Source organism: Myotis brandtii, unplaced genomic scaffold, assembly GCF_000412655.1.
Source record: "Myotis brandtii unplaced genomic scaffold, ASM41265v1 scaffold687, whole genome shotgun sequence".
Classification (NCBI taxonomy): Eukaryota; Metazoa; Chordata; class Mammalia; order Chiroptera; family Vespertilionidae; genus Myotis; species Myotis brandtii.
This window is the reverse complement of record NW_005370687.1, coordinates 1,274,490-1,299,775: the sequence shown is the minus strand read 5'-3', so window position 1 is coordinate 1,299,775 and position 25,286 is coordinate 1,274,490. Positions and strand designations below refer to the sequence as shown.

General features: G+C 49.3%; 1 protein-coding gene across 1 annotated transcript in view; it reads left to right on the top strand.

Annotated features, from left to right (window-relative positions):
- PPARD (peroxisome proliferator-activated receptor delta) overlaps positions 1-25,286 on the top strand; it is a 72,219-nt gene that overhangs the window by 32,436 nt on the left and 14,497 nt on the right. Inside the window, exon 3 of the mRNA XM_005881742.2 lies at positions 24,824-25,050. Within this exon, the coding sequence (XP_005881804.1) occupies positions 24,921-25,050 (130 nt within the window). The 5' untranslated portion in view covers positions 24,824-24,920. The remainder of the gene's footprint in view (positions 1-24,823; positions 25,051-25,286) is intronic.

Here is a 25,286-nt window from a genome sequence, read left to right as displayed (position 1 = left end):
GATCGCCCCAGGGCCCGGGGGGCAGGCCTAGCTGGATGCTGCCTGCGGGCGGCACGATGCCATGGGGTCCCGGCTGGCGACAGGGCTTAGGCGGCACACGGGGGCCCGGATGGTGGCTCGCGCTGGCCCGCCCTGCCTGCACTATGCAAATTAGCCGCCATCTTTGTTGGCGGTTAATTTGCATATCGTACTGATTAGCCAATGGGAGGCATAACGAAGGTACGGTCAATTACCATGTTTGTCTATTATTATATAGGATGTTTATTAATAGACAAGTAGCACTCAATAGATGAGAAAGTTATTTGACAAAAAGGGTCTGATTGGACATGGGATCACTAGCCCCATTCCCCAGGGTTGTGAAGGTGATGGGGATCAGTTTTCTGTATATTCTTCCAAAATTATTCCATGCACATACTCACGTGTATATATTTTTCCTCTTCTTACTCCTGTTCCCTGTGGAGTGGGGAGCACAGTGAATTGTTTTGACCCTAGCTCTTTTCACTTAAGTATATATTGAAAATTTTTCCACATCAGCACATACAGATCTATTGCATTCTTTTTTTATTATTAAAGGTATATATATTAGAATATAGGCTAATTATATTTTAAGGCTATTGTTAAAATTCATTTATTTTTTATTAAAAGATAGTTGACACTGTATTCCTTTAAAATTTTTTAAAATATAATATTTTTATTGATTCCAGAGAGGAAAGGAGAGGGAGAGAGAGAGAGAGAAACATCAGTGATGAGAGAGAATCATTGATCAGCTGCCTCCTGCACGCCCCACACTGGGGATCAAGCCTGCAACCTGGGCATGTGCCCTGACAATCAAACCATGACTTTCTGGTTCATAGGTCAACACTCAACCACTGAGCCATGCCTGCCAGGCTATATTCTTTTTTAAAAAAACTTATTTTGTTGTTCATATGATGTACAAAAAGTTTAACCAATAATTTTCCAGCAAACATTCATGTAACTAGACATTTAAATGCCTTAGATTTGTCAAGTGAACTGTGGTGTTTGAAACATCTTCCCACTCTGGCCGATGTGGCTCAGTTGGTTGAGCATTATCCTGTGCACCGAAAGTTTGCCAGTCAGGGCACATACTCAGGTTGCAGGTTCGATTCCCAATCTGGATGTGTCCAGGAGGCAACCAATCAATGTTTCTCTCTCTCCCCCTCTCCCTTCCTCTTGCTCTAAAATCATTTTTTTTAAAAACACACATAAAAAATAAATAAATAAAACATCTTCCCAGCTGTTTTCTAGTATGGTCCTCATAGCCCTGTGAGGAAGACAGACCAGAAGACATTTTTTGTAGCTCAGGATACTCTATAAACAATGAGGAGGCGAGAGAGGTTGGTGTTCGTTTAGTGAAGAGTAAAACTGGGTCTCTCCTTTGAGAGACTTGGGTGGTTTGCGGAGCTGGGTCTAGAGGTGCACACACGTCTACCCAGAAAGAAGATGTGAGCAGCATCTGCGAGTGAATGTGGTGGGTGGCTGGTGATGTTTTGTGGTGGGACATAATGGAAGACTTCATGGCACACCATGCTATTGAGTTAATGCAGACTGCACACTCCCACCATGAGAGCATTATACCCCTGTGATCGGGCAAGCAAGCAAATAGCGCATCCCTGAATAAATATGTAGTAAACTGCAATAGCAAGGAAGTGTGGATAGGGTGATGCTTGGGAAATCCAGGACTGTAAGTGAAATGTAAGCTGAGATTTGAGGAGGAGGAGGGTTAGTCAGGTTAAGAAAGGGGTGAAGTCCCAGGTGGAAGGAACAGACTATACCAAGGCCCAGAGGGAGATAGGCCGGTGTGCTGGAAGTTCAGGGAACAGTGTAGAGATTTGAAGGGATGAGGGGTGTGATTTCAGACCCTCAGCTTCTCTCCCTGCTGTTTCAGAAGCCCTCAGTGGTGCGCTGCCTCTCTCTGCTCTTACAAGCATTGGAACCAACGCTCCTCTCTGCTTCTGCCCTCCCCCTTGCCACAGAATTGAGTCCACCCTTAGGAACTAGGACACCAAGGCTGTGCCTGGTTGCCTCATCTGTCCTTCAGAGAATGGGATGCCCCAGCCAAAGGGACAGCTTGCCGTTCCCAGACGTGCACTCCTTGGCTTGCCTGGATGTGCCCTTCCCAGCCTCCGGCCCAGCTGAAAGAAAGGCCGTAACACCTACTCCAAACTCACCCCGCTTCTCCCGATTGGAACATTTCTCCCTCTGAAGTGTCCACTTCTTGTGCGGCCTCCCCCACACAGCTCTCTGTACACCCACCTCCTCAAGGGCAGTCTCTCACTTGCTCTTTTTGGCATCTCCCTGAAGCAGTCTAGTCAGTGCTGTTGCACAGGTTCCCAAATCAATCCCTAAACGATGTGTTAATTGAAGGGGGCTCTGGCTGGAGGTGGTGGAAGATTGCCATGCGGGTCTTAGTAAAGGCTGCCTGGGACAGTGTCAAGACTGGTGCTGCCAAATTCCTGGCACTTACTGGCTTTCAGAATTTTGGGAAAAGGCATAGAATTTCCCGGGAATTCCCAAAGTCATATCTTTTGTAACACAATGTATTTATGGGTTTTTAAATAAAAATGAGAGACCATGATAAACTGTGAATTATTTTTTCTATGATAAAAGTTTCAGAGGTTTTCTTGTAAAAGAAATATATATATATATATAATAGTAAATGCATGGTTTATTATTATTTGGGAACAATATATTGTGACAAGATTATATGTTTTATTAACATGTATAAATGACCTCCACCTGGTATAGATATTTGATAGTAGAAAATGTTAAAGAAAGAGAACATTAACAAAATTAATGCTTGCCTGGCCGGTGTGGCTCAGTGGTTGAGTGTTAACCTATGAACCAGAAGGTCGATTCCCGATCAGGGCACATGCCCAGGTTGCGGGCTTGATCCCCAGTGTAGGGCGTGCAGGAGGCAGACAATCAATGATTCTTTCTCATCATTGATGTTTCTATCTCTCCCTCTTCTTTTCTCTCTGAAATCAATAAAAAAATATTTATTTAAAAAAATGAATGCCTAATAAAAATCATGTAATGTTTTAAGGATAATGCCACAAATATTTAATATGTAAAAGTTATTCTTAATGTGACATTTAAGATCTTTATTTTTAAATTTCCAGACACTAAAATTCATCCTTTTTGGTGTGCAGTTCTGAGTTTTGGCAAATTCATAGCCATTAATCATCGCCAGATAAATAATTCATATAAAGAACTGTGCTATCACCCCCTAAAGATGACATCCCCTTGTGCTACTCCTTTGTAGTCAAACCTCACCTTATCATTAACCCATTACTTATTCTGTTCCTGTAGTTTTGCTCTTCCTAGAATGTTATAGAAATGGAGTCATAGCCGTTTGAGTCTCACTTAGCACAATGTATAGACTGTACCCATCCGTTGTTGCTGCATGTATCAGTGTTTGTCCCTTTCTGTTAGTAAGTATTCTAATGTAAGGATGGGCCACAACTTTCATTTGAAGCACATTTAGGTTGTTTCTGGGCTTTGGCAATTTTGAATAACATTCATTTGCTGGTTGAAACATAGGTTTTCATTTCACTTAGGTAAATCCCTAAGAGTGGGATCGCTGGGTGTATGGTAAGAATAAGGTTACCTGCCAAGCTGTTTCCTACAGTGGCTGTGCTGTGCATCCCCACCATCAGTGTATGCGAGTTCCAGCTTCTCCACGGCCCTGTTCGCATGCGCTGTTGTCAGTTTTTGTTTTGTTTTGGCCATTCTATAGGTGTTTTTCCCTAATGACTAAGGATGTTGCACATCATTTTCATGTGTTTATTTGTCATCTGTATATTTTCTCTGGTGAAGTATCTGTTCAGATCTTTTGTCTATTTCTTAATTGGGATGTTTGTTTTCTTACTGCTAAGTGTGGGGAGTTCTTTATATATCTTAGACACAAATCTTTTGTCAGATATGCAATTTGCAAGTACGTTCTCAGTGAGTGGCTTGTCTTTTCATTCTCTTAATGTGCCTTTCAAAGAGCAGAAGTCAATTTTGATGATATCCAATTTATTTTAAAAAATTTTAATATGTTCTTATTGATTTGAGAGAGGGATAGATAGAAATACCAATGAGAGAGATAGATATCGATTGGCAGCCTCCTGCATGACCCCCACTGGGGATCAGGCCCACAACTGGGCATGTGCCCTGACTGGGAATTGAACCTTGGTTCATGGGTCAACACTCAACCACTGAGCCACATCGGCTGGGCTATCAAAAAAATTTTAATGAATCCTGTTTCTTATATATTTCTAAGAACCTTTTGCCTAACCCAAGTTCACAAAGAATTTCCCATGTTTTCTTTTAAAAAGTTTATAATTTTTAATTTTACATTTAGATGTATCCATTTTTAGTTAATTTTATAAAAGATATAAAGCATAAGTCAAGGTTCTTATAAAAAAGTTTTTTCCATTTTAGTTGTTTCTATTGTTTCATAACAATTTGTTCACTTTATTGAATTGCCATTTTCTTGTGTAAAAAATCCATTGGTCAGCCTTGGCCGACTTGGCTCATGGTTAGAGCACCAGCCCGTGGACCAAAGGTTCGCAGATTCAATTCCTGGTCAAGGCTGTGTAACTTGGTTACAAACTCAATCCCTAGCCCTTGTTGGAGGAGTGTGGGAAGCAACCAGTTGATGTCTCTCTCTTGCAAGGATATCTCTCTCTCTCTCTCTCCCTCTCCTCCCCCCTTCTACTCTAAAAAATATATCCTCAGGTGAGGATTTTTTAAAAAAATCAATTTTGTGTGGATCTAAAATAAAATTGTAAAATACACAAAACATTAATTGCCCTTTCTAATGATCTTGATCTTGGTTCCATGACAAATACTCCAGATGTAGAAAAATTCCTTTCTTTTTGACTTGATGTTGATTGAATAGTTAAATCGTGTATCCAGAACTATTTTCAACATGGACATCGAGGTATAGTTACTTTGAATAAGTTCATTTTCTTTTTTAGTGATGAAAACACTTCCTTTGCCCCAATTTTGGTTTAGCTGTTGCCTTTACTAACCAATACTAATTATTTATTTTAAAATTTTATTAATTTTTTGAGAGGGAGAGAGAAACATCAGCGTGAGAGTGAAACATCAGTGGGCTGCTTCCTGCATGCAGGATTGAACCTGCAACCTAGGCATGTTTCCTAACCAGGAATTGAACCAGCAACCTTTTGGTGCGTGGGACGGTGCCCAACCAACTGAGCCACATTGGCCAGGGCACCAGGGCACTGCTTTTGCTAATTCAGATCAAGATCAGTTTCTGATTGTATGTGCTAGAATTCCACAATACTCACTTTTTTTTTTCCTTTCTCCTGTATCAAATAGTCAAATGCTAGAAGATTCCAGTGAACATTATTGGGTAGTGTTTGAATAATCTAACAAGTGTATCTCCTAAGAAAGTTAACAGCACTGTATAGAATCACGTGTCAGAATTGCCAGTTTGACTTGTTTCTAAACTTCCTAGAATTCTACTTGTAGGATTTCTATATACTATATATATTAATATATTAACATATATTTGCAAGAATGACTCACCATTAGCAGCAGACAGGGTCATGAACACACACTTACAACACAGCAATGGCTACAAGTAAGACTTGATCTGATTGTGGCACTCGTGTCCTGATTCCCAGAAACATCAGCCTTGACCTTCAACTCTGCATGTTAATTTTTTATTCTTGCTTTGACATGAAGTTACTAGTAGTGGATTCCTTGAAACCAATAACATCTCTAAGGTTTGATTGTTAAGCTTTAATTCTCACCAGAAGATTATACCTTTTCCCATTTTCCCAATTTGTCAATATTTGGGATGTTTCTCTGAATTTGGGATTCAGTAAAACATCAATTTCCTAAGAAAAGTTGGGAAAGAAGTCTTGCATGGAAATACTTGTTAAGAGGTCATAAGGCAGGATTTGAGGAAAGCCAAGTGTTGAAAGGTAACCTATAAGGTAAGCTCCGCAGGGCAGCCGCTGTGTCGTATCCGTCACAATGTCTGTGGAACCAGCTTGGCACCTGACTCCTGGAGGTGCTCCATGGAAGTTACTGGCTGAATAAATGGCTGGCTGTTGGGAAGCACTGTGTAAATCACTGTGCTGACAAGATGGTTCAGGTTGTAGAGTTCTGTGGAAGATGAGCTTAGAAAACGCTGAGATCCCTATTGTGCCATGCCTTGAGCAGTGGGCATAGGAGCTTGGATTGTTATACTCTGGGCACTGGGGAGAAAAATCAAACATGATACAGCTGAGTCCTTGTTGGCTCATAGCCAGGTGGTGAACTGAGGGCCAAACAGCCTTTTTTCTTTCTGTTGTTTATCTAACCCAAAGGCCAAAGCTGCCCTAGTCGGGTGGCTCGGTTGGTTGGAGCTTTGTCCTATACACCAAAAGGTTGTGGGTTTGATTCCCAGTCAGGGCACATACCTAGGTTGCGGGTTTGATCCCTGGTTGGGGTGTATATGGGAGGCAAATGATTAATGTTTCTTATATCAAATCAATAAACATTTTTTAAAAATGCCAAAGCTACAGAAAAGTTGAAAGAATGCTACTTTGAACTTTTGTATTTCCTTCACTAAGATTCACCAGTTGCTAACAGTTACATTTTCTTTCTTTCTCTTCCTTCCTTCCTTCCTTCCTTCCTTCCTTCCTTCCTTCCTTCCTTTCTTTCTTTCTTTCTTTCTTTCTTTCTTTCTTTCTTTCTTTCTTCCTTCCTTCCTTCCTTCCTTCCTTCCTTCCTTCCTTCCTTCCTTCCTTTCTTTCTTTCTTTCTTTCTTTCTTTCTTTCTTATTATGTTTTTATTGATTTTTTTTAGAGAGGGGAGAAGGAAAAAGAAAAAGAGAGAAATAGGATGAGAGAAACATCCATCGGCTGCCTCCTGCACACCCCCTACTGGGGATCAAGCCTGCAATCTGGGCATGTGCCCTGTCTGGGAATTGAACCGGCGACCTGTTGGTGCATGGGAGGACGCTCAACCAACTGAGCCACACTGGCCAGGGCTGTTACATTTCCTTGGCATTGTGTCACAGATTGTCCACAGTCCATGCTTGTAGGAGTGTTTCCTTGTGATTAGATTTACGTTAACATTTTTGGTGGGAGCTTACAAGGGTGATGAGTGCTTCCTGTTGCTTCACACCAGGAAGCTGATGGTGCCAGTTGGCCCCAGTAAAGATGATACTGACTGTAATCACCTGGTTACGTTGGTGTCCGTGAGGACTGCTTTCGTTTAAGGCAGAGAACTTTGGGGTTTTTGTTGGTGTGGTGGTTGGTTGGTTAGGTTTTGAAGGCAGAGAACTTTGGAAGGAGCTCTTCTTCACTGACTTTTGGGATAGCTGACAGCCATTTTGGAAAAGAGACTATTTCTCTGTCATTTGTACCTGCTATTGAGAAACATCTTGATGTAGTCCAGTGATGTTCAACCCTTTTTATTTCACGGCACACATAAACTAATTACTGGTATAATTAGTTTCTGCGGCACACCAAAAAATAGATTTTTTGCTAATCTGAAAAATAAAATAGGTATAATTTTTATTCATTCACGTCTGATGGCTATTGTTTGCTGGCTGTTGTCATTTTTTTATTTGGAAATCTAAGGGAAAAGAGGTCAGTGCCCTTAACTAAGTAGTCAGGTATTGCATGTTTTAAAATTTCTTATAGCACACTGGTTGAAAATCGCTGATGTAGTCAAAAAAGCCCTGTGAGCCAGGAAATGGGATTTGGGACCAAGCTCTACAACCATCTCTCCCCATGACTTGTAGATAAGTTATGTCATCTCCCTGGGCTGAGCCCTTGTACATATAAGGAAATAGACGCTCAGAGAGGTGAAGCAATTTGCCCAAGGCCACTCAGCTGGTAAGTAGCAAAGCTAGGATTCAAACCCAGTTCTCTTTGGGCCAAAGTCCTACACTTGCCCTTTTGCTAATCTGCCTCCTCTGAGGTGGCTGGTCATCACTATGGTGGCACCAACCACTATGTACCAGTGCTGAAAACCCAGCAGAGCACCAGCCCTGAGGGACCTAAGGTGAAAGGGAAGAGAGAGGTACCGCTCTCGCCCACGTTGCTCTCCTGCATGTGGCAGGCTGTTCCTAGGAAGGCTGGGCGCCTCAGGCAGCTGGTAGGCGGGTGTTGGACGCTGCTCAGCCACCTTTGGAATAAGTACTTTCGTGCGGATGTTACAAAGGCGAGCTGCCAAAGGACTTACATGCATGCATATTAGCATATCCAATGGACACAGGCACTGGGGCGGTGGGGGCTTGCCCAGGGTGGGAATGGCTGGGGGGGGCAGGGGGCAGGTGTCAATTGGGGAAAAAGAAGACATATGTAAAACTTTAGACAATAATTTAAAAAAAAATTTTTTTTTAAGGCGAGCTGCTGGCGCTGTTCCAGCCCCCGCCTGTCCAGACAGGGGAAGTGCAGGCCTCACGTACCTGGCTGTGGCCTGGGTTAGGGTCAGTGCCTAGGATCCCCAAGTTGGCCCATGAGTCCTGAGGGCAATCGGGTGGATGGAGAAGGTACTGCCTGGGTCCCTGGGGGCACGGAGAGAGACTGGAAGCCTTCATGGGGGAAAGGTGTGCAGAGCCTTGCCAAGCAGATCGCTGTGGGTGGGGAGTTACCGCCTGCGTGTGCTCACGCCCCAGGATTTGGGTGAGGTTCTCAAGGAGGCAGCCAGCAAGGAGGCCATGGTGGCGACACGGCACTCCAGGACTGCACTGCCAGCCCTCTGCGCTGGCGACCGGCCCACCAGCCTGTCATTTTCCTGGTTAGCATCTCTCCCCAAGGGCAGGAGCACTGAGCACCTGGTGAGTAGCGTCGCTCCTCATGCCACCCTGTGTGCTTCCCAGGAGCAGTTCTGAGGAAGCAGTGGCTCTGGCTCAGTCAGGACACAGTCTTAAAGCCACGTTGTCCTCTTGCTGTAGAGTTGAGAGTGCGTGTCTCACGTTCACGGGCCTGCAGGGTACGGGGTTGAACTCGGGGCCAGGGCCAAAGTGGCCTGGCCAGGAGCAGGCAGTGCCGGGTGGGCCCTGAGGGGGTTCCGGGAGTTCTACCTCCTCCCACAGTGTATCTTGGAGGACCCACCCACACCCACTGCACTGGCAGCCAGGTAGGCAGGGCAGAAGGATCCCTGCAGGGGGGGACCTCCGCGGGAAAGCAGTGTTTCCAGTAGCACCTGGGAGCAGTGGCTGGGCTTTACCTTGATTCTTTTGTGGGAGCCCCACCGCCCTCCTGCCAGATGGGGCTGAAATCCAGACTGGGAGCTGACATGACCTGACGTGTAAGGCCTTCCGCTTTCTAAACGAATCCGCCAAGTCATCACTAAGTCACGCCAGTCTTGGCAATTCCCCGCTGCTCCCGCACACCCTCCCGGCCGGCCCTGGGTCCTGAGGCGCCAGGGCAGCTGGGACCAGCTTCCTCACTGAGCTCTCGCAGGCTGTCGTGTTGGCACACACTCACGAGCCGCTCCTGGCAGCGCCGAATGAGGATGGAAGGTGAGGCCTGGGCCGATTCTCTGACTCCACGGTGCTTTGATGTTTCAGAAGCTGCTCTGGGCTCCCTGAGGTTGAATTCTCTCGTTTGTCCTTTCTCTCTCTCACCTCTGGTTCGCCCGTCCCTCTTTGGGGGACTTCATGCTTTTCAAGTATTTGTTGACTAGTCCCTTATCAGGGACCTCAGAGAGCAACCAGAGAGGCGTGTACTTGGCAAGGAAAGGGAGAGCAGAAAGCAAATACTGAGACTGAGAGCCAACACCAGGTGAGCTGCTCGCTCCTGAGCCTGTTTCACTCAAGGGGAACCAGAGCTTCGGCGAGGGAGACAGCGAGCAGTGTTGGAAGGAGGCTCTCCCTTCTGCTCAGCTTCGTTATGAAAGAAAGACTGCTGCAGGCACAGAAAACCACCCATCTCCCCTCCTCTCTCTCCTCCTTCCCACCCTCCCAGTCCAGGCGGCGAGCGCTCCACAGCTGCTGCGGGGCAGATGTGTTCTAGTCTGTGTTGTTACAGTGGGCGCCAGGCAGATGTGCAGCCCACCCACTCGCTGTGTGCGGCGTCCTGCCTGAGCTGCCCGCTGCTCTGGAGGTCGGCAGGGACCGCCGTGACACCGCGGGCCAGGATGCCGCATCCTGAGAGAGGCGGCGTCTTCGGCTTCTGCTGCTGCTGCTTGCTACTTTCTAAACCAGGGATCCTCAAACTACGGCCCGCGGGCCACATGCAAATACAAATATTGTATTTGTTCCCGTTTTGTTTTTTTACTTCAAAATAAGATGTGTGTAGTGTGCATAGGAATTTGTTCATAGTTTTTTTTTAAACTATAGTCCGGCCCTCCAGCGGTCTGAGGGACAGTGAACTGGCCCCCTGTTTAAAAAGTTTGAGGACCCCTGTTCTAAACTAATGATGTCTCATGTTTGTATCATGCTTTCAGACTTTTTGCTTACTAAACACAGCACATGTTCATTATAGGAAATTTAGGAAAATCAGATAAGCAATAAGAGAAGAAATAAAAATTATCCCTAAGAAATATTCATCATTAACATTTTGGTGTGTGAATTATATAATACAGATGTTTTTCACATTTACTCTGTCATCTGAGCCTTGCTGCCTGCCTTAGGGAAGGCATGTGGATATTAATCCCATCTCAGATGGGAGAATGAGCCACAGAGAGGTTAGAGGTTGCCCAGAGGGGCACAGCCTGGTGCTGGCAGGGCTGGGAGTGTACTTGGCGTGCAGCCCTCTCCCTGTCCTCTCACCTGGACTGCAGCAGAGCCTGGGCAGGGGCTCTGATCTGCTGAATCGTCTTATCCAAGGGTTAAACAGATGGCGCCTAGGTGACACTTTGGCCTCTCAGTGACGTAGGAGAAAAGATAGGAGATAGGCTTTTTGGATTTAAAGTATTGCCATTCCGACACTTCCGCTTCATCTTGGTTATTGAGGTTCTAGAGGCCACACATGAAGAGGGAGTGATAGACTGAGGGAGAGGAGTGGTCGGGAAGCTGTCCAATGACACATGCTGCAGTAACAGAGGTTTCACCTGGGGGCGGTGGCTTTGGGAGGAAGGTGGTGCAGGCTGAGCCTGGGTGCCCAGAGGTCAGGGAGGATGGAACTAGGAAGGGTCCACTCTCCAGGATACGGACACTTTGTAGCATTAGGGGTTCAGGAATGGAAGCGAGAGGCCGTAGCGTGGAGCTCCTCCACCCTGAAGGCAGACGGCTCCTGGCTCTGCATCCAGGCTCCAGCGGTCATGCAACTTACTTCCCTCTTCCTTGCTCTGGTTTTGTCCTCTGTAAATGGAGGCGATACTAGTACCTGCTTCATAGTCCTCACTTGTGATGGCTACGTAAGGAGCTCACAGTCATGCCTGGCACACAGAACGCTGTGTGCTGTTTGGTTCAAGCAGAATTGGAGTAGGCCCCACGTAAAAAGGGTCATGGGAGCCTCTGTGTGTGTGTGGCTGTGACCTGCTTCCCCAGCCTGCTCTAGACCTGCCACCACCTCTCCGGGGCTAGGAGCCTGCATTTCCCCCTTCCTACCCCTTAGTCTGTATATAAAATAAAACCACTTCCTGATTTTATCTTTTTCTCTGAACCCTTTTTTCTCTAATGAGCATATTTTATGTGTAAGGTCATTTCTGGATGACCCAGCTCTGCTTGGCCTTGAACCTTTGAGGCCTCCAGCAGAGGCCATTTCCTCCTCCTCAGGACTCGGCCTCCCTCCTCCCTTCCCCTGTTTGTGTACAGCCTTTCCCGCAGTCACAGTCGTGCAGGTGCTGGTCTTATCTTCCTCCCTGACTGGAGTGTAAACATTAAAGGCTCTCGAGGATTAGCTGTCCACCCCCCACCCCTGCCCTGCAGAGCCACGTCCTGTGAGTGACCCGGGCCCCTCCTGAGCACTGCTCGTGGGGTCTGCTCAGTAAGCAACTGCAGAGTCAAAGCGGGGCAGAAGCAGCCAGCACCCCTCCCAGGGGGAAAGGAAGCCAAGACAAATGAGCTACCTCCCCCAGCTCCCCTGGCAGGCGGCAGGGGAGCCACTGCCTGGACTCCTGCGCCCCCTGCTCACGGCTCTGCCTGTGCCTGTTAACTGTCATCCCGATGAGCCCCTTTCTGACTGGGATGGGCTGAGAGCAGCTGGGTGCCCTGGACAACTGAAACCTGAGGACAAGTGATCTCTATGGGGCAGGTCCATGAATGGAAATCTTTTTTCCAGTTATAAAAATTATTCATTTGTCCAGCAAATTTACTGTCTGCCAGTTGTCCTCTGTCTTGAGGATCAGTATGAATCTAACATGAAAATCTCTGCCTGGTGGGGTTTATATCCTTTTGGGGAGACAGAAATAGTAAACAAATTAGTTTTAAAAATACATATATATGTATACACACACACGTATGTTTTATACATGTGTGCATATACATATGTATACATGCATGTGTGCATACTATTCCAGATAGTGGTAAGAGCTACAGAGAAAACTGAAGCAGAGAAGGAAAATGGAAGTGCCCGAGAGAGGGCTGGGTTGACTTTAAATCCTGTGGTCAGGTTGACTGTCATGTTTAAGCAAAACCCTGAGGAGGTGAGGCAGCCAGCCATGTAAATAGGTAGGACATTTTCCTCAGGAGGAAACAATTGCAAAGCCCCTGAGGCAAATGCACCTGCATCGTTCAAGCCCAGCCTGGCCGAGTATACCAGGAGGGGAGAGGGAAGGCCTGGCAGGCCAGTGTAAAGATGGGCAGGAAGCTCCTGGAGGGATTTGATCACAGAAGGGGCAGAATCTGACTTAACAGGATCACTCTGACTGTGGTGGGGAGGGTGGAGGGGTGAAGCCAGTTAGGAGGCTGTTGCAATAATACAGGCAAGAGATGATGTTGGCTTGCCTTGGCTGGTTTTGTTCAGAGGTTAGAATGTCGGCCTGAGCACCAAAGGATTGTGGGTTTAAATCCTACTGAAGGGCACGTAATGTACCTGGGTTGCAGGTTCAATCCTTGGCCCCAGTTGGGGTACGTGCAGGAGGCAGCCAATCAATGTGTCTCTTTCTCATCGATGTTTTTTTCTCTCTCCCTCCCTCTCTCCTTTCCACTCTCTGTGAAAATCAATGGAAAAACATCCTTGGGTGAGGATTAACAACAACAAAAAAAGAGAGAGAGAGAGCCCAGCCGGTTTGGCTAAGTAGTTAGAGTGTCAGCCTGCAGACTGCCAGCTGCTTTCATTCACTCATTCAGCAAATATTGTTAAGCACCTACCACCATGTGCCAGGCCACAATTGTCAAGAAACCAGTACAGGTTAGTCAGTACCCAGACTAATGATTGATTGGAAAGCATGGGTTGTGGGTTCAATTCCATCAAGGGCACTTACCTTGGTTGCAGGCTCGATCCCCAGCCCCGGTCGGGAGGCAGCCAAGATGTGTCTCTCTCACATCGATGGTTTTCTCTCTGTGTCTCTCCCCTCCCTTCCACTCTCTCTAAAAATCAATGGGAAAATATTCTTGGGTGAGGATTAACAAGAAAAAGAGAGAGAGAGAGAATGTTGGCTTGGACCAGGGTCACAGCAGTGAAAGTGATGAGCAGTTATTCGAATCTGGGTATTTATTAAAGGCAGAGCCAACAGGATTTGTTGGCACCAACATTTTGGCCTGAGTAACTGGAAACTTGGAATTGACATTTACTGAGATGGGAATGATGTTGGCGGGGGTGGGGGCGGGGGCGCGAGGGCAAGGGCTCAGTTTGGATGTGTTAGACTTGAGATACTATTGGGCATCTATGTGGAGATATCAGAGAATCTGAGCTGGAGAAATAGATAGGAGCCATCAGTATATTGAAGGTATCAAAAGCCACGGATGAGCATAAGGTCATGCAGGGAGGAGTGTAGATTGAAAGAGACCCTAAGAGGTCAGGAAGAAATTGCTCACTAACTCCAGCAAAAAGATTGCTCAGGAGCAGCCAGGGAGGTCAGAGGAAAACCTGGAGCCAATAGAGGAGAAGGCGTAACGGAGGAAGGACTCCGCAATGCACCACATGCTCTGATAGGTCAAGTGAGATGGAGATGATACATGTTCAGTACAGAAAGTTTAAGACATACAGTGACATAGGAACAGTAACTCACCTACTGCCCTATTCGTACATGGAAACTTCCATTCTTTCTCTAGTCATTTTTATAGGATTTTTGCTATATAATTGAATTCTGCTATTTTCCACTAACGTTACTAAATATTCTATGAAAACATGAGTTTCATGGCTGGATAATACTCCATTTTCTGGGGGTGCCCTCATTTATTTAACCATTCCTCTACTATTGGACATTGAGATATTTCTGTTATTTTTCATTATTATAAAATTTTCATATTTATAAAAATTGATTTCATTTTTATAAGTAACACTGCATCGAACAGCCTAGTCCAGTTTCCTATGAAGGGAATTACAAGGTTCCAGGCATAAGCACTTTCAGGGGAAGCTTGGGCTTAGGAGCCACAGATTCTCCTGGGCCGAACTGGCTGATCCTGGCTTCACTGAGGGCTCTTCTGGCCCCCTCTGTCCTTGGGGAGGCTCAGAAGTCACTCAGCCCTGCTGACCCCTCTGCCTTCCACCTCCAAGTGTGTGTCCCATTTTCCTGGGCCGGTCAGTTTCACTCCCTCTCACCAGGCCACCGCCTGTCAGTGCGCTGCCCTTCCTTTGCCACCAGCCTCCCTCCCCACGCCAGGCAGGAGGCTTTGGTCAGAGCTGCCTCAGAGGTCAGTGTGGGTGCTCAGCGCACTCAGTCTTGTCTGCCTTCCTCTCCCTGAGATTAGAGAGATTATTTTGTGAACATTGAGGGAAAAGGGTGTGAGTAGCAAGTCTGGTCCATAGTCCCTAGAGATGTGTGTCAGAAGTTTGAGGGCCTTGGATGGAGTTGTCAGGCCTAGGGATGTGGCTGTTCGAGTCAGTTAGCCTCTTGCCAACCATGCCAGGTGCCACTTGTGCTCCCAGATAGGAGTGTGTCTAGCTGGGAGTCACCAAGATCAGAACAGCACTGGGAGGCTGAGCCAGGGAGTCAGTAGGCAGGGCCCATGGAGCTCTTCTGCCCTGCCCTGCCCTGCCCTGCCCTGCCCTGCCCTGCCGCTTCACTCAGTGGGGCACAGGTGGGCACCAGGGGAGCATGCGGCTCTGGGCGAGGCTCTCCTGCCTGGCTCCTCAGCCTGGCTCTCCCCAGGAATTGAAGAGGCAGGTGTCTGGGGATCCGGGGGTGGCCTCTCCCTCCCGCCAGTGCCCCCGCTAGCTTTGCAACCCTGGCTCAGAGTCCAGCTGAATGATCTCCAGTCCGCCCTCCACAGTGGCCGGAGGAATTCTTTTCAAATGCAACTCTGAACCTGTCCATCGTCTTCTTAACCCTCCTAGGCTCTCTGCTGCTCTTCAGATAAACCCATATCCTTCACTTGCCCTTTGAGGCCCGATGGATTGCCAGCCTCCCTGCCTTCCTGGCACGCCAGCCACACAGCCCTTGCTCCCACCCCTCCGAGGGTCCATGCCCTCCTCCCTTTGAGGGGCCTTTCCCATCTGTTTCCCCGTTGCCCTGTCACCCCACTCACCTGCCTCTGGGTCAAAGGCCACATCTCAGGAACACCTTCCTGAGTACCCATCCTGGAGGGGCGTGCTCCGAGAGTGCCGCCACTGCGCTCGGCGCTGTCCTCCACAGCCTGTCCGTCCTTCCTAGTTGTGTATTTGTGCTGGTTTCTTGACTAATGTGGCCTGGCACATGGTGGTAGGTGCTTAACAATATTTGCTGAATGAGTGAATGAAAGCAGCTGGCAGGGACCAGAGGAAGAGTGGAGGGGCATCGGTGGCAACAGCAGCCACAGCACCTGAGGTCCTGGGATGAGAAGGGTCTGGAAGGGGCCCTGGTGTGGCCCCTGGTGCTGTCACAGCTGCCCTCCCCGCACAGCCTCTTGGAGCAGGGAGGGGTCCTCAGCTCCCGAAAGCCCCCAGGCTAGGACCTGGGCAGGCCTTTTACCTCCTCTGTGTCTTTCAGCAAATTCCTCAGTTTTCTTTGTTCAAAACACTTTATAAACATTTCTCCCTTTCCCCCCAGTGATGAAAGTATCTCATGCTCATTGTAAAAAATTTGGAGAACACAGAAAAATGTAATTAAGAAAATAAGAATCACCTATAACTCCCGCTCAGCAAAAAGAACCATGTTGAGGCTGTGTTTCTTGTGAAAGCTGTAGGTTGTTTTTTTTAAAATATATTTTATTGATTTTTTACAGAGAGGAAGGGAGAGGGATAGAGAGTTAGAAACATCGATGAGAGAGAAACACCGATCAGCTGCCTCCTGCACGCCCCCCACTGGGAATGTGCCTGCAACCAACGTACATGCCCCTGACCGGAATCGAACCTGGGACCCTTGAGTCTGCAGGCCGACGCTCTATCCACTGAGCCAAACCGGTCAGGGCTGAAAGCTGTAGGTTTTCAGCCTCTCCTCAGTCTTCAGTGGCACAGGCAGAGGCGGCTGGGGCGGGGAGTTGCTGGCTGGAGTCTCCCCTGCTCGGGCTGCGGGCACCCCTGGGGGCTCCTTGCTGGTCCCTGGTGACAGCCTCTTTCCCACTGGATCTCTCTCCGGGCACATTCTCAGTAGCTCCCTGAGGCCAGCTTTTCCTTTTTTTTTTTTTTAATTTTTTTAAATATTTTTTTTATTGATTTTTTACAGAGAGGAAGGGAAAGGGATAGAGATTCAGAAACATCAATGAGAGAGAAACATCAATCAGCTGCCTCCTGCACACTCCCCACTGGGGATGTGCCCGCAACCAAGGTATATGCCCTTGACCAGAATCGAACCTGGGACCCTTGAGTCCGCAGGCCGATGCTCTATCCACTGAGCCAAACCGGTCAGGGCCAGCTTTTTCTTTTATTTTAGTTTAACTCCACTCCACAGCCCACGGGCCTTAGGGCCTGACTCTTGGTGGCATTGGAAGAACCCCAGAGGTGAGGGGCAGGGTGGCTGCTGGGTGTTTTTTCTCTGGATCTAGCACTCTGAACAAAACCAGCCCCAGGCCACGCCTAGGGTCGAACTGCTGGGGTGGATCCATTCCAGCCAGAAAGCCACACAGGCCCCTTGTGTGCCCTGAGGGGAGTGGGGTGCCCGGATTGGCAGATGGGGGAGAGAGCACCCTGGAGTTGCTCTTCAGGGAAACCAGGGCATTGGGTCAGTACCCAGACTGGAAAGCTTGGGAGAGAATGAACCAGGCCCGTTCTCTCATGGCCTCCCTTACGGCTGGTCCTGAGACGTGGGGCCAGGGCTGCTGACCCTTGTCCCGCTATGGGGTGTGTGGGGGGAGATGGGGAGAGGAAATACAGCAACTGGGTCCACTGTGCGGTGGGGGACGGAGCAGGGAGAAGTGGAGGAGGGTTTGGGCTCATCTCTCTGAACAGTGAAGCCTGGGCCAGAGTGGGGAGCTCCCTGTCAGTTCCCTGTTCCCACAGTGGGTTGTAAGGAAGGAGCTGGGAAATTGTGTGTTTATGTCCCTGGAATTCCAGTAGGCTGGTACAGCTCTGGACTTGGCTACCGCTTGCTCCACACAGTCCCTAGAATGAGCCAACAGTGACAGTAGCAGCAGCCACAGTCCCTCTTTGTTGGACACTTACTGTATGCCAGCACTAGTGAGCAGTTTAATCCTTAGGACAGCTGCTCAGGTTAGGTGGTATTCCAGTTTTAGGGCTGAGAAACTCGGAGGGGTTGGTGTCTTCACCTGAACTCGGGGAGGGAGGGGGCAGGGGGTGCAGAGGCAGGGTTTGAACCCAGGCCTCACGCAGAAGTCAGTGGAATTAACTTCTGTGAATTATTGCATCTCAAAGGCAGTAATACATGAGAATCAGTACAGTGGCAAATGCTGTGCGGATAACAGTGTGACAGTGGTTATGCTTTTAGTCTGTATATTCATTCAACAAGTGTATGTTGAACACCCACTAAATGCTGAGCACCGTGAATGGTGCTGGGTCCTACCTTGGAAAGATAGAGGGCACTGCCTGGGAGACTGATAACGTGGTGAGGCCAGACCAGTGAACAGACTGGCAGTTTGGTACAGTAATTGCAGAGCTGGAGGACCTGGGCCAGGGTTGCAGCAAGAAGGAACAGAATGGAGCCGGTCAAGGAGAGCTTCCTGGAGGAGGAGGTGCAGGTGGACCTGAAGGAACAGGCCTGGCTGGCAGAGGGGCAGCATTCCAGGCTGAGCCCCGTGTTCAGGGAGTGATGTGGGAACATGGGCGCGTGGGCTGGGCTGGAGAAGGAGCCAGGACCAGCGCCTGTGCTGTCTTCAGCGCACAGCGGTTGTCTTCTGGCAGGGAGTGTCCAAGGGCTTTGATGGGGGTGTTCTTGACAGAAATAGCAACTGGCGGCTAGACAGAGGTTTCAGGGGTGATGGCTCCAGACTGAGTCTAAGAGCAGCTTCCAGACCTCGGGGCCCCAGCTAGGCAGAGACATACCAGCTTCTGGTCCAGTCTCACCCAGCACCACGACCGAGTACAGCACAGTGATTGGGACTTGAGCCAACCTGCCTGGGCTCAAGTCCTGCTCCTTCCGTTAATGTGTGACCTGAGCCAATTACTTGCCCTCTGTTCACGGTCTCCTCATCGGTTAAATGGGGATAGGAATAGTACCTGACTCGGGGTCGTTGGGAGGATGAGATGTGTTTGTACACATGGACCTGGTGTGTAGTAAGCCCTGGAGAATGGAAGGACCATGGTGGTGGAGGTGGGGAGCCCGAGGCTCTGCAGCTGTGACCATGCTTGGGGTCTGGTGACCAGCGAGGCCTCTGTGGCTGTGCCACCTGGTGAGGGGGCCCGCACGCTCACTGAGCCCACTCAGAAGTACAGCCTGCCAGTGCGGGCGTCAGGAAGGCTCTATTTCCTGAGGACGACTACACTTGGAAAGAGGAAGGCTCTAAGGTGGCTTCGTTGCTTGGGCCCTAGACCAGACCTCTCTAGAGCTCTGGATCACTTGGGGTAAGCTCCTAACCTTATCTGCCCATGGGAACTGAATGGAGTTATGCCCCCTCCCCCCCGCTTAGCTCCCCAAAGGCCTGAGTTTCTTCTTGGGACAAAGGGTCTTGGAATGGGAACACTGGGGCCACATGTGTGCTGCAGGTGTGTGTGTGTATGTGTGCACGCGCCAGGGTCAGAGCAGTCCAGGCATTTGTTTGGCAAAAATTCTTTTGCTAGATACTACTTTTTGTCTCCAAGGGGCAGCAGAGCAGGCCTCCTCACTCCGGCTGCAGCCCTTATCCTGTCTGAGGTCAGCACCACCTCCTAAGGGGTGAAGCTCTGCCCTGACCAGAGTTCCTGGCTCTGGCACAGTGCGGGGAGGGGGGCAGGGAGGGGTGGGGGGCCACAGCAAAGACCAGAATTTCTCAGTGCAGCCACTTAAAAGTTAAACCTAGTGCTGGGTGTGCTATTTTTAGTGCCAGGCCTGAAGAGGGAAGAGGAGAATAGGATTCATTGCAAGGACAGTGGTGAGTGGCAGCTACCTGGGAAAATCCAGCCTGTGGGCCTGGGCGCAGGGGGGAGGGGGTGTCAAAATAGCTCCTGGCCAGACAGGCTGAGAACAGTGGTGGGTGTGGGGCAGCCGTGGTGCTGGTGGCTGGCTTCTGGCAACATGCAGGGATGGGCGCAGTACTGTGGTTGCATCTAAATAGAAACAGCCCGAGGGACGTGTGTGGGTTCTGGAGCAACTAGACTGCGGCTCCCCTCCCCCTTCAGCTGGTGTCCTGAAGAGGTCACAGCCAGGCTGGAATCCAGGAACCCCGGGCCCGAATCCAAAACTCCAGCCATGGCCCAGAACCACATCTGATCCCAAGAGGCCACCGTGTGCACCCCAGACTCTGAGAACAGTAGCCCTGAGCATGGGGACCTAACCAGCCAGCTAGTGGGGAAGCGGAAGCTGAGGCTCAGGGGTATCGGGCACACAGCTCGCCAAGGCCTAGCCAGGCTGCCACTCCATTGTGTCTGAAACCCCATGGTCGTCGACGTCATCCTCTGGTGTGTTGCAGGGACACCCTGTCAGGCTCTGCGGGCCTGGGTGTTTTCACTCCCCTCATGTGCCCAGGGAACACACAAGGCTCTCCTTATGGGGCTTGGAGGACTGAGCAGGGCCTGTTGATCGTGTACCCAGCAGGTGCCTCCCCGCCCTCCAGGATTCAGGCACGACAATGAACTCTGCTCCCATCTCCCAAGGTCACTCAGAGGGCATGAGGCAATGTGTGAGAAAATATTTTGTCAAGTGTCTATACAAGGCAGTGTTGCAGTTTTTGCTCCTCTGTTTCTGCCTGCTAGGGGGAACCCCCAAATCTTCATGTCCCCCACTCACTGGCTCCCATCACCACTGGTGTGCATTTCCCCCTGTGTCAGTGCCACCACTGACCTCATGGCTCGTAGACGTCACATTGTCTGACCCTCTGTCACTGAGCAGCTCATCCTCTTGATGCTACTCAAACCTCCTGCAGCCCTTCAGCCATGGGCCTCCTCCCTCACCTGCCCCTGCCCCTCTACCTCCAGACGTTTCAGTTCCGTGAAGCACAAAGAATCAGTGTCTCTGGTCCTTGTGATTTGGACAAAAGCTAATTTCTTTAGAGAGTTCAGTACATTCCTCGCAGTCACAGGCTGCCCTCGGTGATCGCCAAGGTCCTTGGCCAGTGTTGTCAGCAGCCCCTCCCCAAGTCCCACTCTCCTTAGCTAAGGGTCCTCCTGTCCTGCTCACTGAGGACTGTGTTCAGCTGTGTGCAGTGCCGTGGAAACAGGCCTCTAATGTGTTCACCTAACAAGTAGTCTGAGGTGGGCGTTCGGGGCTAGTTCCGCAGAGCAGTGGCCAGGCTCCTGCGGGCGTCATCCGCTTCCCCAGCAGTGACGTCTTAGGTAAGCATCCTACCCCGTCCAGACTAAGATGGGCCCTGGACACGCCATTCACTCAGTTCCGCGGGATTGTCTGGAACTCCCCGTTTTTCCACCACTGTCCTTTCTGTGTCAGCACCCAGTCCACCATCCTACGTGGCAGTGGTGGTTCTGTCTCCATAGTCCTGTCTGTGAGACTTTCTCAGGCAGAAAGCTAGCGTTCCACACGACTTCTAAGTTTCCCCATCCACCGTAATAGTTTGGAAGTTATATGTTCCTATGTATGGTATCTTGTTACCTTTGAAAATTTTCCTTGAGTATTTGACTTCCATTGCCAGTCCATGACGTCATTGTTCTTTATGGCTGCATAGAACTGCATGTTTCCATGTCATGATTTGTTTCATAAGTCCTTGTTAATGGACTTCGAGGTGGTTCCCCACCTCCTACTAGTCAAATAGCACTGTAATGAGTAACCTTGTACTAAAACATTGTGTTGTTTTGCTCAAGTGGAGGTAGAGCTTATGTTACAAGCTGCAAGTGGTGTCTCTGGGTCAAAGGGAAGGTGTGCTTGTAATTCGGATAGATGTAGCCAAATCAGCCTCTGTAGAGGTTGTGCCAGTTTACCTTTCCACCAGGGATGTGTGAGATTATATTTCCCACGTGCCTAGAACAATGTGTTAGCATTTGTTTTAATCTGATCTTAAAAAGTGTATTTCAGTGTTGTTTTAATTTGCATTTCTCTTTTTATTAATGATGATGAGCATCTTTTCACATATTTAAGAGCCAAAGGTATACCTTTTCTGTATGCATTTTTAAAATATGTTTTGATTGATTTTTTTTTTTTTTAAGAGAGAGAGGACGGGAGAGGGAGAGAATGAGATAGAAACATCAATGAGATAGAAACATCGATCGCCAGAACCGGTTTAGCTCAGTGGATAGAGCGTCAGCCTGCGGACTCAAGGGTCCCAGGTTCGATTCCGGTCGAGGGCATGTACCTTGGTTGCGGGCACATCCCCAGTGGGGGGCGTGCAGGAGGCAGCTGATCAATGTTTCTCTCTCATTGATGTTTCTGGCTCTCTATCCCTCTCCCTTCCTCTCTGTAAAAAATCAATAAAATATATATTTTAAAAAAAAAGAAACATCGATCAGTTGCCTTCTGCATGTCCCCTACTGGAAATTGAGCTCAAAACCCAGACATGTGCCCTGACCAGGAATCGAACCAGCCACCTCTTGGTGCATGGGACAATGCTCAGCCAACTGAGCCACACCGGCTGGGCTCTGTACACATTTTTTATATCCTCGGCCCATTTTATTATTGGATTGCTGGTCTTTTGCTTATTAATTTGCAGGAACTATTTAGGGAAATTTGCCCTTTATCTAATGAGAGCTGCAAATCTTTTTCTCAGTTTATTATCTGTTTCTTTCTTATGCTTTTTTTTTTTTTACCATGTAGAAAGTTTATATTTTTTGTAATCAAATTTACTAATCTTTACCCATACTCTTTTAACCCATAAAGTCTTACGGATTTTGTCATTCTTAGCTCTTCCCCCCATCTCCAGACTATTGGTATAGTGTCTGTTTTGTTTTCACTTAAAAATCGTTGATTTGTTTGGGCCTTGTCTTGGTATAAGGTGTAAGGTAGGGATCACTACATACCATTTATTGAAGGATCCATCTTTCCCCTTTGATTTGAAGTGGTGTCTTTATAACATATTAAAGCTCCATATGTGTTTGCATCTATTTATAGACTTTTGTATTCTCTTTATTGATTGTCTGTTCAGGTGCCAGTACTGCCGTGTTTCAGTTATTGTAGCTTTCCTTTAATTCTTTTTATTCTTTTCCAGCTCATTCCCTACCATGTTTGCCAGAGTGCCTCTCCTCCCCCCAGCCCTTTGCTTTCTTCAAGTCCCATCTTCTACTCTGTGAGGCCATTCCACGTGAACTTTATCCCCCCCTCCCCCCATACACACACGTACACACACTGCTATGATGCTTCTTCATATTTTCCTCATCCTGGGCCCTTGAATCATTCCCCTCCCATCAGTCATCCTGTCCTGGCTTCCCCCTTGGATCTTCCTGTCTTTCGCCGCAGACCTCTCCTCTGCCCACAGCTTATTTGAGTTTCCTTTATTCTGAAAAACCTCTCCCCAGCTTTGCTACTATCTCAGTCTAGTGTGTATACATTTCTTTCCCTGACACAGTCACCAAAAATTACCCTCCCCCCACTGTCCCAGCTTCCTCGCTAGCACTGATTCTTCAGAGCCTGGTGTCCATCCCAACCACTTGGCTGACACTTGCTTCACGAGGTCGTTGATGACCTCACAGTCACTGCATCCAGTGGTATCAGTTATCGCCCTATAGCCCTGCAGCATTGGAGCCGGTTGACCCCTTCCCCCTGAAAACAGCCCTTCCCTTGGCTCTGAGACGCAGGCTGTCCCAAGTTCGTCCTACCTCTGGCCACTGCCCTGTTGTCTGCTCTGGTGCCTCTTTCTGTCCTTCCCTGATATGTCACTGTCTCCCTTGGTGAGCTGAATCCCTCCTGTGGCTGTCACATCAACAAGGATGCCCCCAGCTTAGACTCTGGGGCTGATTTCCAAACTGCCTCAGGAGACCAACTGAGGGATTATTGTGTCAGTCCAAGCGGGAAGATGAAGGCCTGATGGGAAGGAATGGTTACAATCACCAGGGGAATAAAACAAAAATTCCGATGTCCAAGCTGCTCCCAGACCCATCAAATGAGGATCTCTGGGAGGAGTGCAGACATCCAGATCACCACACTCCCCAGTGACTCCAGTGCAGCCAAGTTTGCAAGCCTGGAGCAGGGTGAGAGAGGGAGGATCTCTGATGGCGTCTGGCTTTGATAAGTGGGTAGATGGGCGTGTGGGTCACTAAAACGGGGTTACAGAGGAAGGGGGAGTGTGGGGGGAGATGGTGGGTTCTGTTGGGATAGGTTGAGTTTGAGCTGCCTGTGGGACCTCAAGATAAGGGGTTCCACAGATGCTTGACTCTCTCTAGAGCAGGTCTATTCTGCTCCTGGCTCTTCCAGGCCTGTCCTGACGTGGGATGAGGTCCGTCTCACTCCCAGGGTCAGGGCTCTGAAGCACACATGCCTGGCCACAACCCACCTTCCCGGCCACCCCGCCAGGTCCTCTCTCCTAGCACCTCACTCCCCAGCCAACAGGACTCCCCGCCGGTCCCCACTGTGCTGCCTCTGAGACTTTTCTCAAGCTGTATCCCCAAGCGGAGTTCCATACCATCTCCCCTGCTCAAAATCCACCCCTCTCGGACCTCTCCCTACTGTTCCCTGCAGGAAGGCCTCCCGCCCCCCTCAGGCGCTTACACCTCTAACTGTGGCATTTGTGACAATATCTTAGTTGCAGAGGGTTAGAACCATCTCCTCCTGGTGGTGTAAACATGGGGGTCACCATCTAGGAGCCCACCGTTTGGGAGATTCCAGGACAGAGTGTCTCCCTTGCCTGGTGGCTCTGCAGATCTGCTGTCGCTGTGAGCGAGCCTGGCCGGAGCTCACGCCTTTTATCCACCCTAACACTTCCTTCACGAAGGTGGCTTTGGAGAGCAGTGATCCTGGGACCTGGGTACTGGTGCGGCCGGATGGGGCTGGAGGTGTGATGCGCAGCAGGATCTCCAGGGGACTGAGCATTTGAAAAGCCCTCAAGGCTTTCTCGTGTGTCTCCTGAAAACTCCGGGAACTCAAAGGGCAGGATGCTGCCAAGGAGGCAGGGAAAGGTAGCAGAGGGGTGTGTCACCCCGTCTGGGTGATGGGAACTGCTCTGAGCCCCACAGACCTGCTGCAAGAGCCAATGGGCAAAGGGTGGGAGGGGAAGTGACCTCGATGCGAGGAGTGGAGACCGTGGGAGAACCCTGCAGGTGAGGTGCCCCTGCTCTGCTGGCCCCCGATGGCCCTGAGCCATGCCCCACTCCCACCGCCCTCTCATCCTCTTCCTGTCTTCCCCTTTGCCCAGGCTGACGGAACTGCCCTGGGGTCCATCTGCGTCCAGACCCAGATGATGCCAGAGCTATGACCGGGCCTGCAGGCGTGGCGCCGAGGGGAAATCAGCCATGGAGCAGCCACCGGAGGAAGCCCCTGAGGTCCGGGAAGAGGAGGAGAAAGAGGAAGTGGCAGAGACACAAGGAGCTGCAGAGCTCAATGGAGAGCCAGAGCACCCGCTTCCCTCCAGCAGCTACACAGGTGAGGAGGGCGGGGACAGGAGCTGGCCCTCACACAGCCTGGTGGGGGGCGGGTGTGCAGAGGAGTGGCCGTAGGGCTGGAGCCGCAGGCCTGCCTCACTCCCCGCTGTGCTGCTCATCAGCGGCAGGACTGTGGGCAGGGGCACCACTTCGTTCTGTACAACAGACAGGATCCCAGGGGGTGGAGAGTGGGCTCTGTGAGAGTTACTGGAATTTGCGTGCGTCATGCATGTTGTC